General features: G+C 47.2%; 1 protein-coding gene across 3 annotated transcripts in view; it reads right to left on the minus strand.

Moving 5' to 3' along the window:
- The window catches only part of EPHB2 (EPH receptor B2), a 268,821-nt gene that overhangs the window by 169,413 nt on the left and 84,003 nt on the right, over positions 1 to 15,405 (minus strand). For all 3 annotated transcript variants that reach the window (XM_043996951.1, XM_043996950.1, XM_043996949.1), the window contains exon 3: positions 13,411 to 14,095. In XM_043996951.1, the coding sequence (XP_043852886.1) occupies positions 13,411 to 14,095 (685 nt within the window). The remainder of the gene's footprint in view (positions 1 to 13,410; positions 14,096 to 15,405) is intronic.

The raw sequence follows: 15,405 nt of genomic DNA on the forward strand, positions 1-15,405 counted from the left end.
AGACAGAGACAAAGACAGAGAGAGACAGAGAGAGAGAGTGCATGCATCACTTGGCAGGAGTGAGAACCCCAAGATTCTAGCCTGGATTTGATCATTAACTTGTGATGTGACCTTAGGTGAGCTGTACACACTCCCTGGATGGAGCTACCCCTCACTAAGACACTTCAAATGACCAGAAGTTCAGGGATGGAAAGACAACATGGTACAGGAGACAAAGTGCTAGGCTTGGGAGTCAGAAAAACATGGGTTCAAATCTCACTTCGAGCATGTGTTAGTTGTGTGTCCCTGGGAAAGTAATTTCACCTGTTACAGCCTTAGGCTACTCCCTAGGACTTATCTGCTAAGCCACAGGCAGTTAGGAAACACAGTGCATAGAGTGTTGGGCTCAAATGTGTCTGAGGACACTAATTATGTGACCCTGGGCAAGTTACTTAACCTCTTTGCCTCAGTTTCCTTAATTGTCAAATGAGGATACCTATGCCCTGCTCCCAGGGTTGTTGTAAATATCAAAGAAGATAATATTTGTTAAGTGCTTAGTTCACTGTCTGGCACAAAATAGCCAGTGGATAATACTTGTCTGTCTTCCTTCCTTCCATTCTCCTTCCCTCTCTTCCTTCCAAATTCCCTCCCTTCCATCCTTCTTTCCTTCCTTCCTTCCTTCTTCCATCCTTCCTTGAATACACACACACATACATAATCCATACACACATACATAGACATACACATAAACACACACAGTTATCTCACAGATCCTTTTTGCACTGTCAGGATAGTCAGTCAGCAAACATTCATAACGTACATTTCATGGGTTAGGCAGGCACTGTGCTAAGAGTTGGGGGTACAAAGAAGGCAAAGAGAAGGTCCTGGCTCTCAAGGCCCTCACACTCTGGTTGGGGAGGCCCTGCCCATACAAGCTCTATATCCAGTGTCAGGGAAAGGGCTCTGAAAGGAGAGGGCAGGAGACACATGGGGAAAGACCTCCAGCAGAAGGAGGATTGGAGTGGAGTTGCGCAGGAAGCTAGGAGTTGGAGGTGCAAAGAGGAGAGAGCGCCCAGGCATGGGGGTCACCAGGTGTGCCAAGAGGGGAGAAGGAGCGGTCCGTGTGAGGAATGGCCAAGTTGGCCATGGGCCTGTGTCGCTGAGTATGAGCAGAATAAGGCCTAAGAAGACCCGGAGAGCACGTGAGGGCCAGGTTGGGAAGGACTTTAAAGGCCAAACAGAGGAGTTTACATTTGATTCTGAAGGTGACCATGAGTCCCTGGCGTTTCCCGAGTTGGGCTGGATGGGGGAGGTTCCGACATGGTCAGCTCAGAAGCGATCCACTTTGGCAGCTGAGCTGAAAATGCATGGGAGGAGGGTGAGACAAGGCCAGGGGACCCTGGGGGGCTGCCGCCATGGCCCAGCCCCAAATCCTTTAGGACTTGGAGCAGGGTGGGGCTGGCAGCCCTGGGAGTGAAGACAAGGCATGAAGGTCAAGGAGAGAACTCACTTGTGACTGCAGGTGGGCACCTCGCCTGGAAATTGTAATCTTATATCTGAGGGCACAAGGGTGGGGGTGGTCAAACATCCAACCCACCTGAACTGGATTAAAATGTAATTGGGAAATAGTTAACTGAATAAATAAAAATGCAGTAAAACATAGAAAATATTGCATTCTAAAACCAAGTCAACACGTGGCTTGCAAAGATTCTTATGTATGGTTTAGTGGTCCCCATTTATGTTTGAGTTTGACACTACTGGTCTAGGGCCCTGAGGAGTTAAAGTGACTTGCCCTGGATTGCCAGGTCAGTTTGTACTGGAGTGAGGACTCGAACCCATGTCTTTTTGACTCCGAGATTGGGTAGCCATCCACTCTACAACCCCCCTTTTCACTGGTGTCATGTTCTTACAATGCACTGTATCCACTGTATCTTGAGCCACTGTATCACTGTCAGCCACTAAATCACTGGGTTTTTATATACATTATGATGACAATTCTCTCTGGGCCTCAGTTTACTTCTCTATAAAATGGGGATAATATGCCAGGACCTCACAAAGCTATTGTAGAGAAACTGTTTGGTAGACTTTAATTCACCAAAGAAACAGGAGCTACTGGGAGAAGAGATTTTGTGGTGCAAGGGTAAGGCCCCCGCCTTTGGCCTCAGAGAATCCAGGTAAAATCCCAGCTGTGCTGTTTCCTCCCTGTGTGACCTTCACTTTTCCAGGACTCGGTTGTCCTATCAGTAAAAAGGAGTAAGGCTCTCTGAGATTCCTCCCAGCCACTCTGATCTGAAATGGGAATGAGGTAAGAGAGAGCTCTTCTCATTAGGAAAGAGAGAATTGGGTACAGCATGATGGAGTTAATTAACGAAAAATGTTAAAAGTATCACGAGTGAGGTTGTGAGTGACAAGATGATCAAAAAGCACTTTGGGAAGGCCGGGAAGAAGAGGGTCCTTCCTGGGGCTGGGGCAGGGCACCAGAGAAGGCCTGGCCTGTTTGTTCCAGCTGTAACCCATGTGGTTTACTTTTTTTTCTTTCTTTCTTTCCCAGTGAATTGTCAACTGCTTCCAAATCCTGTTGTGTTACCAGCTTAGAATAGCTCAAACCGTTGAAATGCATAAATGTCCTGAATAAATAGCCCCCCCCTTCTCTCCAGATCCCTGGCTTCTTGCACCAGCTGAAAAGCCCAGTGGAGAGGATGACTGGGAACGTTCCCCAGCTATTTATGGCTATGTTTGGAGGGCACCAAGGCAATGGGGAAGCTCTCGTTAAAATCTATTAACGAGCCAGCCTTTCCAACTTGGATCGTGTTGGTTGCTTTTCAGGGACTGAATTTCCTTCCAGGTTCCTCCCTCTCCCTCACACTGTTCCCCTCTCCCCTCCATCCAGGCGGGGAGGAGCTGCTTGTCTCCACCTAGAAGGGTACCCAGGGAGCATCGAATCCAACCCTCTCATTTTACAAATTTGCAAGCTGAAGTCTGAAAAGCAAAGCGGCCGAGACATCGAGCCGGAGAGGAAATTGAATTCAATTTAATTGAGGGGCTGTGTCTCTTAGATACTTCTATCTGAGCGACTCTGGTCAAGTCACTTAGCTGCTCCAGGCCTCAGTTTCCACATCTGTGAGACGAGGGGTGTGGGCTCAGTGGTCTCCGAGGTCCCGTCCAGGTCTAAATCTACAGTTCTATGTGTTGAGCACCAAGGTTACAAAGACAGCGGGGACACAGCTCCTGCCTTCCAAGAACTTCATTTGGTTGGAGGAAATACAAAATACACATCTGCAAGACACACTGGGTTTTTGTTTTGGGGGGTTTTTGGTTTTTTAATGTTGTATCTCCAGGGCCCGGCACCGTACTCTGAGTAATACAAAGCAGGGAGTAAAGGAGGCCAGGGTGAATTTCAGACAAAGTACTCTAGGAAACCTTGGGAAGGGAAAGGTCACATTTAGCTGGCATTGGGGGCTGGGCGTGCTAGTCAAGGGAGACTTCATGGGGGAGACAGAGCTTGAGATGAGCCTGGAGGGAAGAAGGTTTGGGAAGGCAGCAATAAGGAGAAGGCCTGGGGGACTGTGCAAATGTTCGTAGGTGGGAGATGGTGATAAGAGGTCAGTGGAGCCCAGGGGATAAACAGGCATCCATCTGCGTGGTAGGCAGCCCAAGAGTGCATGAAGGGGAGTAATCTGAGCTAAGGCTCTGAATGTAGGTGGGAACCAGATGTGGAGAGCTCTGAATACCAGGCTATGGAGTTTGTATTTCCCTCTGTAGAACAATGGCTCTCAAGGAACAGCAACGTGGTACAGTGGATAGAGTGCCAGGCCTGCAGTCAGGAAGACCTGAGTTCAAATCCAGCCTGAGACACTTACTAGCTGTGAGACCCTGGGCAAGTCCCTGAACCCTGTCTGCCTCAGTTTTCTCATCTGTTAAATGAGCCTGAGAAGGAAAATGGCTCCCAAGTCTTTTGGTCTCAGGATCCCTTTATCCTCTTAAAATTATGGAGGACTTCATAAAGAGCCTTAGTTCATGTGGATTATGTTTATTGATATTTATTAGAAATGAAAACATCTTAGTATTATTGTGAAAATAGTTTTTGACCTTGAGGACCTCCCCAAAGGGTCTCAAGGACCCCGAGAGGTCTCCAGACCACACTTTGAAAACAAGTTGTTGTTGACAATAGGGAACCACAGAAGGTTTTTGAGCTTGGAGGTGTTAATGGTCAGAGCTGCCTTAGGAAGATTATTTTTGCCGGGTGAAGAATGGACTGAAGAAGGGAGAAGCTGGAGTCAGAGAAACCCATCAGGAGACAGTCCATTATCTTTTTTGTTCAGAGTCTTTTGCACCTTGCCCCCTACCCCCCACCCTCTGCATTAGAACGGAAGCTCTTTGAGGGCAGGAACTGTTTTTGCCTTTCTTTGGCTCCCCAGAGCTTAGAACAGTGCCTGGTATACAGTATCCATTTAATAAATGCTTGCTGACTGACTAACACGGAAATGTGTTTTATGTGATTGCACTTGTATAATCTCTATCAGATTGCTTGTCATATTGGGGAGGGGAGAGGGAGAAAAATTTGAAGCTCAAAATCGTTCCGAAAATGAATGTTGAAAATTGTCTTTACATGTAATTGAGAAGAATACAATACTATTTAAAAAATAAGTGCTTGCTGACTTGACTAAGACAATAGTTTTGGCAAGATGTAACGGGGCTTAAAGGAAGGGAGTGACTGTGAGGGCAGAGAAAGGGATGGATAGGGATGTTGTGGAAGTGATGGAAACAGAACTGGGAAGATGGAAGGATGCAGGATACGGAGGAGTCAGTGATTTCAAGCTTTCAAAGCTTGGATGATGGAGAGGATGGTGGCATCATCAATAGAAATGATGAACTTAGGGGGCAGCTAGGTGGCATAGTGGATAAAGCACTGGCCCTGGATTCAGGAGGACCTGAGTTTAAATCCAGCCTCAGACATTTGACACTTGCTAGCTGTGTGACCCTGGGCAAGTCACTTAACCCTCATTGCCCTGCCCAAAAAAAGAAAGAAAGAAAGAACCCATTGGGAGACTGGGTGGGTTTGGGGGTAGGCTAGGAGAAGACAGTGAGATCAATTTTTGACATGTTGAGTCTGAGTTCCCAGGTGGCATCTAAGTAGAAATGTTCACAAAGCAGTTAAGAGATACAAGACCAAAGTTGAGAGTCGAGATTTGGGCTGGAGATAGCTGAGAGTGGCCCATCTGCACAGAGATGACAACTGGAGTCAGGGGAGGAGATGAAATAACTCATGGATAAAATATTTAGAGGAATAAGAGAAAAGGTTCCAGGGTGGGGCCTTGGGAGACAACCTCCCTTAGAGGCCGGATCACTGGAGCCAGAGGGAGGAGAATATGCAGGAAGGGTCAGTGGCCAATGTTCTGGAAAGCCCCAAAGACTTTGAGGAGGATGAGTATTGAGGACAGGATGGTGGACCTGAAGAGTAAGAGGTCACTCACTTTTGAGTGTTTTCCATAAAGTGTCAGACTGCAAGGAATTAAACAGTGAATCACAGGTGCTGAAGAATGAAGCAATAAACACAGGCTACTGTTGCCAGTAAAAAAGAATGCTGAAATTTTGTCCTGACACTTGGGTTCAAATTCTGACTCTGCTCCATCCTATGTAGGGTAAGACATCTAACTCTCTGTGCCTCAGTTTCCCCATTTGTAAAATGAGAGAGTTAAAGGATATACTTTCTAGAGCCTATTCCAGTTCTAAATCCCCAGGGTCTGATTTGATTTGATTCCTAGAGGGAGGTCCGGCTCACTACCCAACTTGGAAAGCCAGGGGAAAGCTGTGGTCCAAGTACAATGGGACGGCATGGGGAGTTCTGGGCTTGCTGCTCTGAAGGAAGATCTTTCTTAGGGATCACAGCTCCTCAGGGGCGGGTGGAAAGATTGGTGCCCCAGTGCTTGGGCACACTGAGCAGGCTGGATTTGACCCCCGGGGCCAACCAAGACTGACTAGTGTTGGGAGAGTCTACTTTCAGACCTGGATTTGTGTGTGCAAGGATAGAGCAGCTTCCACAGAGTAGACCTTTTCTAGCTTACAACTACTCCCGTTCTAAGACCCTTCCCAGCTCTGACATTCCATGTTCTAAGGGTCCTCCCAGCTCTGACACTCTGTGTTCTAAGGGCCCTCCCAGCTCTGACATGCTGTGTTCTAAGGGCCCTCCCAGATCTGACACTGTGTGTTCTAAGGGTCCTCCCAGCCCTGACACTCTGTGTTCTAAGGGCCCTCCCAGCTCTGACACTGTGTTCTAAGGGCCCTCCCAGCTCTGATATTGTATAGTCTAAGGCCCTTCCCAGCTCTGACATTCTGTGTTCTATGGGCCCTTCTAGTTTTGACATTCTATGTTCTAAGGCCCCTCCCAAATCTGACATTCTGTGCTCTAATTCTCTCCTACCTCTGATAGTTTATATTTTAGTTGGCCAACAAGCATTTATTGAGCATCTACTATGTGCCAACATATAGGCAGACAAGTGCATGCAAAGCGACTACCATCGCAGGCCGGGAAAAGCCTCACGTGGGAAGTGGCAGAAGAGCCAAGCCTAGAAGGAAGCTTGGGATTCCAAGAGGTTGAGGTGAGCGGCGATTGCATTCCAAGCACAGGGGACAGCCTGTGTACAGGGATGTACAGCACAGCTGGGAGAGGAAGTAGGTGAGTTTGGCTAGAATATAGACTGTATAAGGGGAGGGAAAGGGGAGGAAGAGGAGGAGGAGGAGGAGAAGCATTTATTAAGCACCTTCTGTGTGCCTGGCACTCTTATCAACCCTTTCCTGTTTGATCTTCATGACAACCCTAGGAGGCAGCTGCTTTTAATGACTCTCATTTTATAGATGAGGAAACTGAGGCAGACAGAAGGTACAGTGACTTCCCCAGGGTCATACAGCCAGGAAGAGTCTGAGGCTGGGTCGGAACTTGACTTGAGGCCCATTGCTCTCTCCACAGAACCACCTAGCAATTCAAAATGAGTCCAGAAAAGAAAGCTAAAATGAAACTGTGGAGGATGCTTTGCATGCTAAATGGAGAGGCTGGCATTTTATCCTAAGGAGAAATAGGGAGCCACAGAACATTCTTGAGTAGAGGAGAGACTGGTTAGAACTCTGTCTTAGAAAAAAAAGATTTTGTCAGACACATGAAAGACTGATTGGAGAGGGGTGAGACAGGACGCCAGAAGCGCACTTAGGAGGAGGCTGCTGTGAAAGTCCGGGTGAGAGGCGATGAGGGCCTGGGCTAATGTGGTGGTTGGAAGAGATGAAGAAGGATTCACTAAAGCAGAAGCTCAAACCTTTCTTGTCATATAAACCCCTTGGGCAGCTTGGCAAAGCCCACAGACCCCTTCTCAAAGCCACGGTTTTAAGTGAATAAAATAAAACACATGATTGTAAAGGAAACCAAATCTATGAAATACAGTCACTAACATATTAAAAAAATAAATTCATAGATCACACACTATGGATCCCTGGACCAAACATTCTTTAAGGTCCTATCTGGCTCTCAGGTATAATTGAGATAAGCATGAGGGGGAGGGATGAAGACGTTCTCTCTTCCCTAGAATGTCCACAACTTTACTCCTTTTACCCTTCCTGAAAGCAACATCTGGGACCTCCTGGGGTGTCTGGTCATCTGCCCACTGACACCTCTCTCACCCCTGGCTGGGCACAGATTTCTAGGAGAAGCACACAAGCTGGGGGGAAGAGGTCACCACACTCTCACCGAGCATTCCAACTTGCATCTACTACACCCATCCCTCCCTCTCCTCCTCTCCACCTCCCCTCCTCCTTCCTGGGCCAGTTGGCTCACTCTTACACTGACCTCTTTCCCCACCTCTGTGTTATACCAGGATCTGTCAAATATGAAGCTTGGAAGGGCTCTTAGAGTACAGAGCTGCCAGAGCTAGCAAAATATCTTAGAATATAGAATGCTGGAAGGCTCTTCAAATAAAGAACCTTGAAGCACACCAGAGCTTGCAAGGCATGACGGGATATGGAATGTTGGGGCTGTAGTGCCTCTTAATATGAAATGTACGCATTGGAAGGGCTCCTGGAACTTAGGATGTGAGAGCTGGAAGGGTTCTTAGAACCTAGAGTGTCAGAACATGGAATGTTAGAGCACTGTGCTCCTTGGAGTGTCGAAGGAAGGGGATGGCAGTGTGTGTGTGTGTGTGTGTGTGTGTGTGTGTGTGTGTGACCAAACTATAAGGGAAGTAACCTTCACAGTGGACTGGAAGGAACTGAAGAGGAGAAAAAGAAAGAAGAATAACAAGGGAGGGAGGGAGGGAGAGTGGGAGGGAGGAGAGAGAGGGAGAGAGAGGGAGAGGGAGAGGGAGAGGGGGAGAGGGGGAGAGGGGGAGAGAGAGAGAGAGAGAGAGAGAGAGAGAGAGAGAGAGAGAGAGAGAGTGAACGAGAGATAACAGAGAGAGGGAAGTGAGAGAAAGGAGAGAGAGAGAGATGAGAAAGACAGAGAGACAGAGAGAGAGAGAGAGAGAGAGAGAGAGAGAGAGAGAGAGAGAGAGAATGAACGAGAGATAACAGGGAGGGAAGTGAGAGAAAGGAGAGAGAGAGAGATGAGAAAGACAGAGAGAGAGAGAGAAAGAATGAACGAGAGATAACAGAGAGAGGGAAGTGAGAGAAAAGAGAGAGAGAGTGAGAGAGAGAGATAACAGAAAGAGAGAGGGAGGTGAGAGAAAGGAGAGAGAGGACAGAGAGAGGGAGAGAGGAGAAAGAGAGAGAGAGAGAGATGAGAAAGACAGAGAGAGAGAGTGAATGAGAAATAACAGAAAGAGAGAGGGAAGTGAGAGAAAGGAGAGAGAGGGAGAGAGGACAGAGAGAGGAGAAAGACAGAGAGAGAGAGAGAATGAATGAGAGATAACAGAGAGAGGGAAGTGAGAGAAAGGAGAGAGAGGACAGAGAGAGGGAGAGAGGAGAAAGAGAGAGAGAGAGAGATGAGAAAGACAGAGAGAGAGAGTGAATGAGAAATAACAGAAAGAGAGAGGGAAGTGAGAGAAAGGAGAGAGAGGGAGAGAGGACAGAGAGAGGAGAAAGACAGAGAGAGAGAGAGAATGAATGAGAGATAACAGAGAGAGGGAAGTGAGAGAAAGGAGAGAGAGAGAGAGAGAGAGAGAGAGAGAGAGAGAGAGAGAGAGAGAGAGAGAGATGAGAAAGACGGAGAGAGAGAGAGTGAATGAGAGATAACAGAAAGAGAAAGGGAAGTGAGAGAAAGGACAGAGAGGACAGAGAGAGGGAGAGAGGAGAAAGACAGACAGAGAGAGACAGAGAGAGAGAGAGAGAGAGAGAGAGAGAGAGAGAGAGAGAGAGAAAGAGAGAGAGAGAGAATGAACAAGAGATAACAGAGAGAGGGAAGTGAGAGAAAGGAGAGAGAGAGAGAGAGATGAGAAAGGCAGAGAGAGAGAGAGTGAATGAGAGATAACAGAAAGAGAGAGGGAAGTGAGAGAAAGGAGAGAGAGGACAGAGAGAGGGAGAGAGGAGAAAGAGAGAGAGAGAGAGAGAGAGAGGGAGAGAAATCTGAGTATTTAAAGAGGAAGCTGAAGGCTCCTTGATATAAAAATCTAAATTGCAGCCTATGAATTAACACATGGACCTAAGTGTCTCATACTGGCCACAACGCCCCTTCTCTGGCCAAGGTAAACATAAAGAAATCCCATTCCAGCGCTGATAGAATCTCGCCACTCAGCCTTGCGGCAGTCTTTTTCTCCAGATCCATTCTAGATCCTGGTTCGCTGTGGTAAGAGGCAGGCCCAGGAAGCTGGTGCTCACTGTTGGAAAGGGATGGAGGGCCCCTGGGTGAAGGACTCCCACAGCTGTCAGGTGGGGCACCGCTGCACTGATTCCACAGGGGGCAGGGGGGAGAGACCTAGAGACAGATAGAGACAGATGGAGGGACAAAGGAAGAGAGTGACACAGAGGAAAAGAGGGAGGCTCCAAGAAAGACCGAGATACAGAGAAAAACATAAGACAGGAAGACAAGAGGGACAGAAACATAGACACAGACAGAGGGAGAGAGAAGGAGGAGGAAAACAAAGACATACACCCCCATCCCCATCTGAGATAGAGAAACAATGGACAGAAGGGGGAGGGAAGGAAGGAGAGGGAGAGACAGAGAGAGACACACAGAGACAGAGAGATTGAGCGAGAATTCACATAAAGAAGAGAGACCAGTCTCATCCTCTTCCCAGCTGTGCTTAAAGCCCCAGAGATAGGAGTGCTGGGCCTCCGTACACTATAGGACATAAGTAGGGAGTGAGGTCGCAGAGGAGGGCTGGCATTTAGAGATGTCACACAGTGGGGTGGATGGGGAAAGAAGAGACCAAAGGTTGAATGGGGATGGAGAAGGGGAGAGAGGATTAAGTATTTATATAGTTGCTAGAGTTGGGAGAGACCTTCAAGATCATTTACACTAATCCCTTCATCTTCCAGAGGAGGAAACTGAGGGGAAGGGAGGGGAAATGACTTATCTAGTCACAGGACTGGTACAAAGCAGAGCTATTTTTGCTTCACCATAGGACATGTTGCTGAGACACTCCCCCCCCCCACCCCGCCCAGGTCCTGGGAGCTCTATCATATAAACCTTATTCCCAGAAGGACCCTGAAGAGGCCCATCGACTGTAGGTGATCACTGATCCCCCTGCCTGGCCATATAGCAGACTGATGCAAAGCCTTCAGCATGAGCACAGGGACAGGCCACTCCGCTGGGACGGAGCCTGCACTAACTGGGATTGGAGTCCCAAAATGTCTGGGAATCCAAAGAGCTACTAGGACAGAAGGTGCTTTGCAAACGTTAGTCTTCTGTAAACATATTAGTTTAATGACGTGATTCTCTTCTCATCTTGAAAAGGAGTTGAGCCAGATGATTTCAAATCTGACGGCACTGTGGCTGGCACTGTGTGCTCTCAATGCTCCCCCACTGTTAGCAGTCTACATCCTCACATCTTCTGTTTTAAAATGTCTTTGAGACCCGGTGTTCCACATTCTAAATTGTTTCTAGGTCTAACGTTCTGTGTTTTAGGTTCTTTCTAGTTCAGACATTTTTTTGTTCTAAGGTCCCTCCAAGCTCTGACATCCTGTGTTCTTTTTTTGGGGGGGGGAGGAGAATGCCACCTTTTAATCATCTTTCTTTTTTATTATAAAAGTATTTTATTATTTTCTAGTTACATGTAGAGGACATCCTGTGTTCTAAGGTCCCTTCTAGCTCTGACATTATGGATACTAATGGCCCTTCCAGCTCTGACATTCTGTGTTCTAAGGTCCCTCCCAGCTCTGACATTCTATGCTCTGAGTCTCCTCCTAGGTTTTATGTCCTTGGTTCTAAAGTCTTTCCCAGTTCTGAACGTCTTGTTTTCAAGATGTCTCCTAGTTCCAACATTTTCCATTTTAGGGTTCCTACTGATTCTAATCTTCCATAATTCCATTCTAGACAATAAGATTCCTCATTTTATTTTGTCTTCTAAAGCCCATTTAACTCTCACATCCCATAGTCCCACATTTTATGATACAAAAGGGCCTTCCAGTGCTAACATTCCATAAAAGAATGGTTCAGAACAGCCAGGAGACAGGCGGAGGTTTCACTGCCCTTAGGAAGCCCCCTTCAGCTCAGGAATCCTATAGGTCCCTGAAAAGGCTGCATATAAGTGGACCGGTACTCGAGTTAATGAAAATTCTGATGGGGCAAAAAGGACCTGTCTGGGTGCCTCCATGGTTTTCTCAGTACCCTAAAGTCAGTGGAAAAGAGAATAGGAAGGAGTGAGTGAGCTTGAGGTGGGGATGGGAACAGGGGAGGGAGGAAAACGCACAGTGTGAGGAAGTCAGGTCACAGGGTCTGTTTTCTAGCCATAGGCTCTGGGAGGCCCCACATCTGGGCAGCTGTTTCACAGGCTGCACTTGTGGGCTGTGTGGCTCTACACTCCCCTAGCTCATTAATCACACCATGGCCGGCAATCGGCACTCACATGGGGACAGCTGGCTGAGAAACTGCCCCTCTATGGGGGCTCTGGGCCAGCATGGGAGTGGGGGGACTAATCAATTTTCCTTGATTAGGAGCCACCAGGTGTTAAAAAAAGATACTAGCTGTCGATTTTCCCCGGGTATTGTTTCTCTCAACAGGCCCTCCTTTTTCATTCCCTTCAATGGGGAAACAAAAATTGAAAGCAGGAAATTATCATCAGAGAATGTCAGAACTAGAAAGGACCTTAGACTGTAAAGTGCCAAGAGGCAGAAGGGATCTGAGAACAAAGAATGTTGGAACACTGAATGCTGGGGGCTGAGAGGGTCCTTAGAGCACAGGATGTCAGAGCTGGGAGGGCCCTTAGAACTCAAAATGTCAGAGGCAGAGGTGGGATGGGCCTTAGAACACAGAATGTCAGAGCTGAGAAAGATCTTAGAAATCATCTAGTCTATGAGTTTTTACCTGGGGCCTGTTAACTTGTAAAATATTCTGATGACTGGATTTTGATATCATGCATTTCCTTAGTAATTCCATGTATTTTATTCTAGGCATTCAAAAACATCTTTCAGAGGCAGAGCCCATGGACTTGTTCAGACCTCTGCCAAAGGAGCCCAGGATTCCAACAAGGTTAAGAAACCCTGATTTAGTCCCACCTCCTCAGTTTTACAGATGGAGGAACTGACCGATTGGGAGGGAAAGGGATTTACTCAATTAGCAAATTAGTGGTTGAGTTGAGACTCGTCCAGATCTGCAGAACTGAGAGATGATACAGATTTCTGAGTTCCCTCCCCAGCCTTGTTCTGTGTTCCTTATGAGGCCCCTGTCCAACATCAGGCTTTTGTGTTCTACGGTCCCTTTCACTCTGATGTTCTCTGGTCTCTGGTCCCTTCCACCTTAATATGTTATATGCTTAGAAACAAAGCCGATGGCCATCAAATGGGAAATGGCTAAGCAAAACGAGGGACAGGAACGCAATGGAATCACATCTGCTCTCACTGTAAAGAGATGATGGATGTGACAAATACAGGTCAGCATGAGAAGATTTATGTCAACCAATGCAAAGTGATATTAATCAGAACCAGCAAGGCAACAGACACCACATGCCAACATTCTATGTTCCAAAGGGACTTCCAATTTGAAGAGTCTCCTCGCCGCAGGCCAAGCTGAAGAACCAAGGCTTCCTGAAAGCAGAGGTCTGGCCCCTTCCACTGACCAAGACCCACACAGTATCCTGAGGAATAGCTAGGGCTAGGGTACAGGGAATCTGGCATCTCTCTGCCATTGAATCCAATCCTGAGGCACCAGAAGAGAAGTTATTTTCACCTCTCTCCTCCGTCTCCACCATCAGCCCACTCTAGTAAAATGAGAATTGGCCCAGACCAAGAATGAACCCATTCTAGAGGCAGCAAAATAGTTAATCAAGGGGACAAACAAAAAGCACATTCCATTACCTCTGCAGGTGGTTCCATTCTCCACTGATTCATAGCCAGCCTTGCACATACATCTCCCGATGGGCACCAGCCACTCCCCATCCCCATTGCAGTAGAGCTTAATAGGCACGTCTACTTCTTCAGCATTTGGGATGCAGGTGCCCCGGGCGGCCACCAAAGACGTGCTCTCGGCCCCAGACAGGGTCTCCTGGAAGACAGCCCCGTTCTGGATCACACGGGGGCACTTGCGGTAGAACACACGGACGGCAATGAGGGACATGCAGCCACCGTAGTCTTGAAAGGCGAGGTAGAAGCCATTCCTGGACACGGGCCCAAAGCTCCGGACCTCCGTGTTAATTTTCATTACCCTTCCCCCAAGATCCACCTGGGAAAAGCTTTCGTCTGCGGCAATTGTATCCACCTTGACCCATGGGTTCTCCATCCAGTTGGGAAAAGTTTTGGTGGCCGAGTCAAAATCGGCTTCATAGTAATAGAGGTTGAATGTCTCCTTGCAGGAGCCGGGGACGTTGGGGATGCTGCTACAGTCCCGGACGGAGAACTTCATCTCCACGTGGATGCGCTGGGCTCCTCGTCTCCGGATGTACCTGGTGCGGAGCCAGTTGTTCTGACTAGACTCAAAGACGTTGCACACCTGATAGGTCCGGATGGTGTTCATGTTTTCATTGTATCCACTCACCTCCTCCCACTGCACACAGGACACAAAGGGAGACACCACATTAATTAACATCCTGGAGTGAGGACCTATGGAGCTGCTAGACTACAGGGTTATTAAGGTACCTAATAAATAATAGATCTTGGAAAGTAATTTGATGTCAGGCTAAAAAAGTGACTAACATGTCCATACTCTTTCCCTCAGGGATCCCATTAATAAATATATACCCCAAGGAGGTCAAAGGCAGAAAGAAAAGTCCCATGTACACTAGAATATTCTGTCCTTGCAGCAAAAAAACCCCAACACCCCCCAAAAAAACTAAGCCAAAACAAAAAAAGGGGGGAAAAGTGGGTATCCATCTATTAGAGCTAAACAAATTGAAAACAAAAGAATAAAAATAGAATATTAGGGTTCCATAAGAAACAATACAAGGTCTCCCCAAAGCCTTAGTGCTAAGCCTTTAAGCTAAGACTTTAGGGACAACTGGTATATGAAGAATCCAGAGGATCATGGGAAGATATATGAATTGATGCAGAATGAAAGAAGAACCAGGAACACCATACACAATGAAGATGGCACTGCAAACAAAGAAATAAAAAAACAAAACAGCATGGAATCGGTGTCATTATAATGATCAAGAGCTGAGAAAATATACCACCCTTCCTTCCTCCTTTGCAGAAGTGGTGGACTACGGCTGCAGAGTACTGCACATATTGTAAAGCATTGTTGATGTTTCAGTTCCTTTTGCTAAGCTGTGTTTTAGGGGCCTGGTTCTTTTTTTATTCTTTGTTACAAGGAAGGGCTTCCTGCTTAGAGGCTGGGGAAAGATACATTGGGAAATAAAGGTGATGTGTAAATGAAAAGTATTAAAATTTTTTAAAAGACATTTGAATTAATAAATAGATTCAGAGCATTGTGGGAGACAGAATTCTTGGAGGGAGGAGAGGCAGACTCTGTAGCATCATCCTGAATATCTTGGCTACTGTAAGGAGACATCACACCTTTGTTATTACAATGCCAACACAATCCCTGCCCTCAAGGAGTTCCAAGTCTGAGAGAAAATCACAGGGTCATAGATTTGGAACTAGAAAGGTTCTAGGCGATTGAGTCTCTCATTTTACAAATGAGGAGCCCGAGGCACACAGAGATTAAGTGACTTGCCCAGGGTCACACAGCTAGTAAGTATCAAGGGAGGATTTGAACCCAGGGCTTGACTCCAAGTCCAGTGTTGTGTCCAGACATGTTACCGTGGTCTGAAAGGAGAAGCCTGTTCACCTGGTCTCAGGAGGCACCCAGGGAGAAAAGGAAGATGCATCCCCTGCATGTGTCTGAGGAGCCTGCTT

Source organism: Dromiciops gliroides, chromosome 3 (genome assembly GCF_019393635.1).
Source record: "Dromiciops gliroides isolate mDroGli1 chromosome 3, mDroGli1.pri, whole genome shotgun sequence".
NCBI lineage: Eukaryota > Metazoa > Chordata > Mammalia > Microbiotheria > Microbiotheriidae > Dromiciops > Dromiciops gliroides.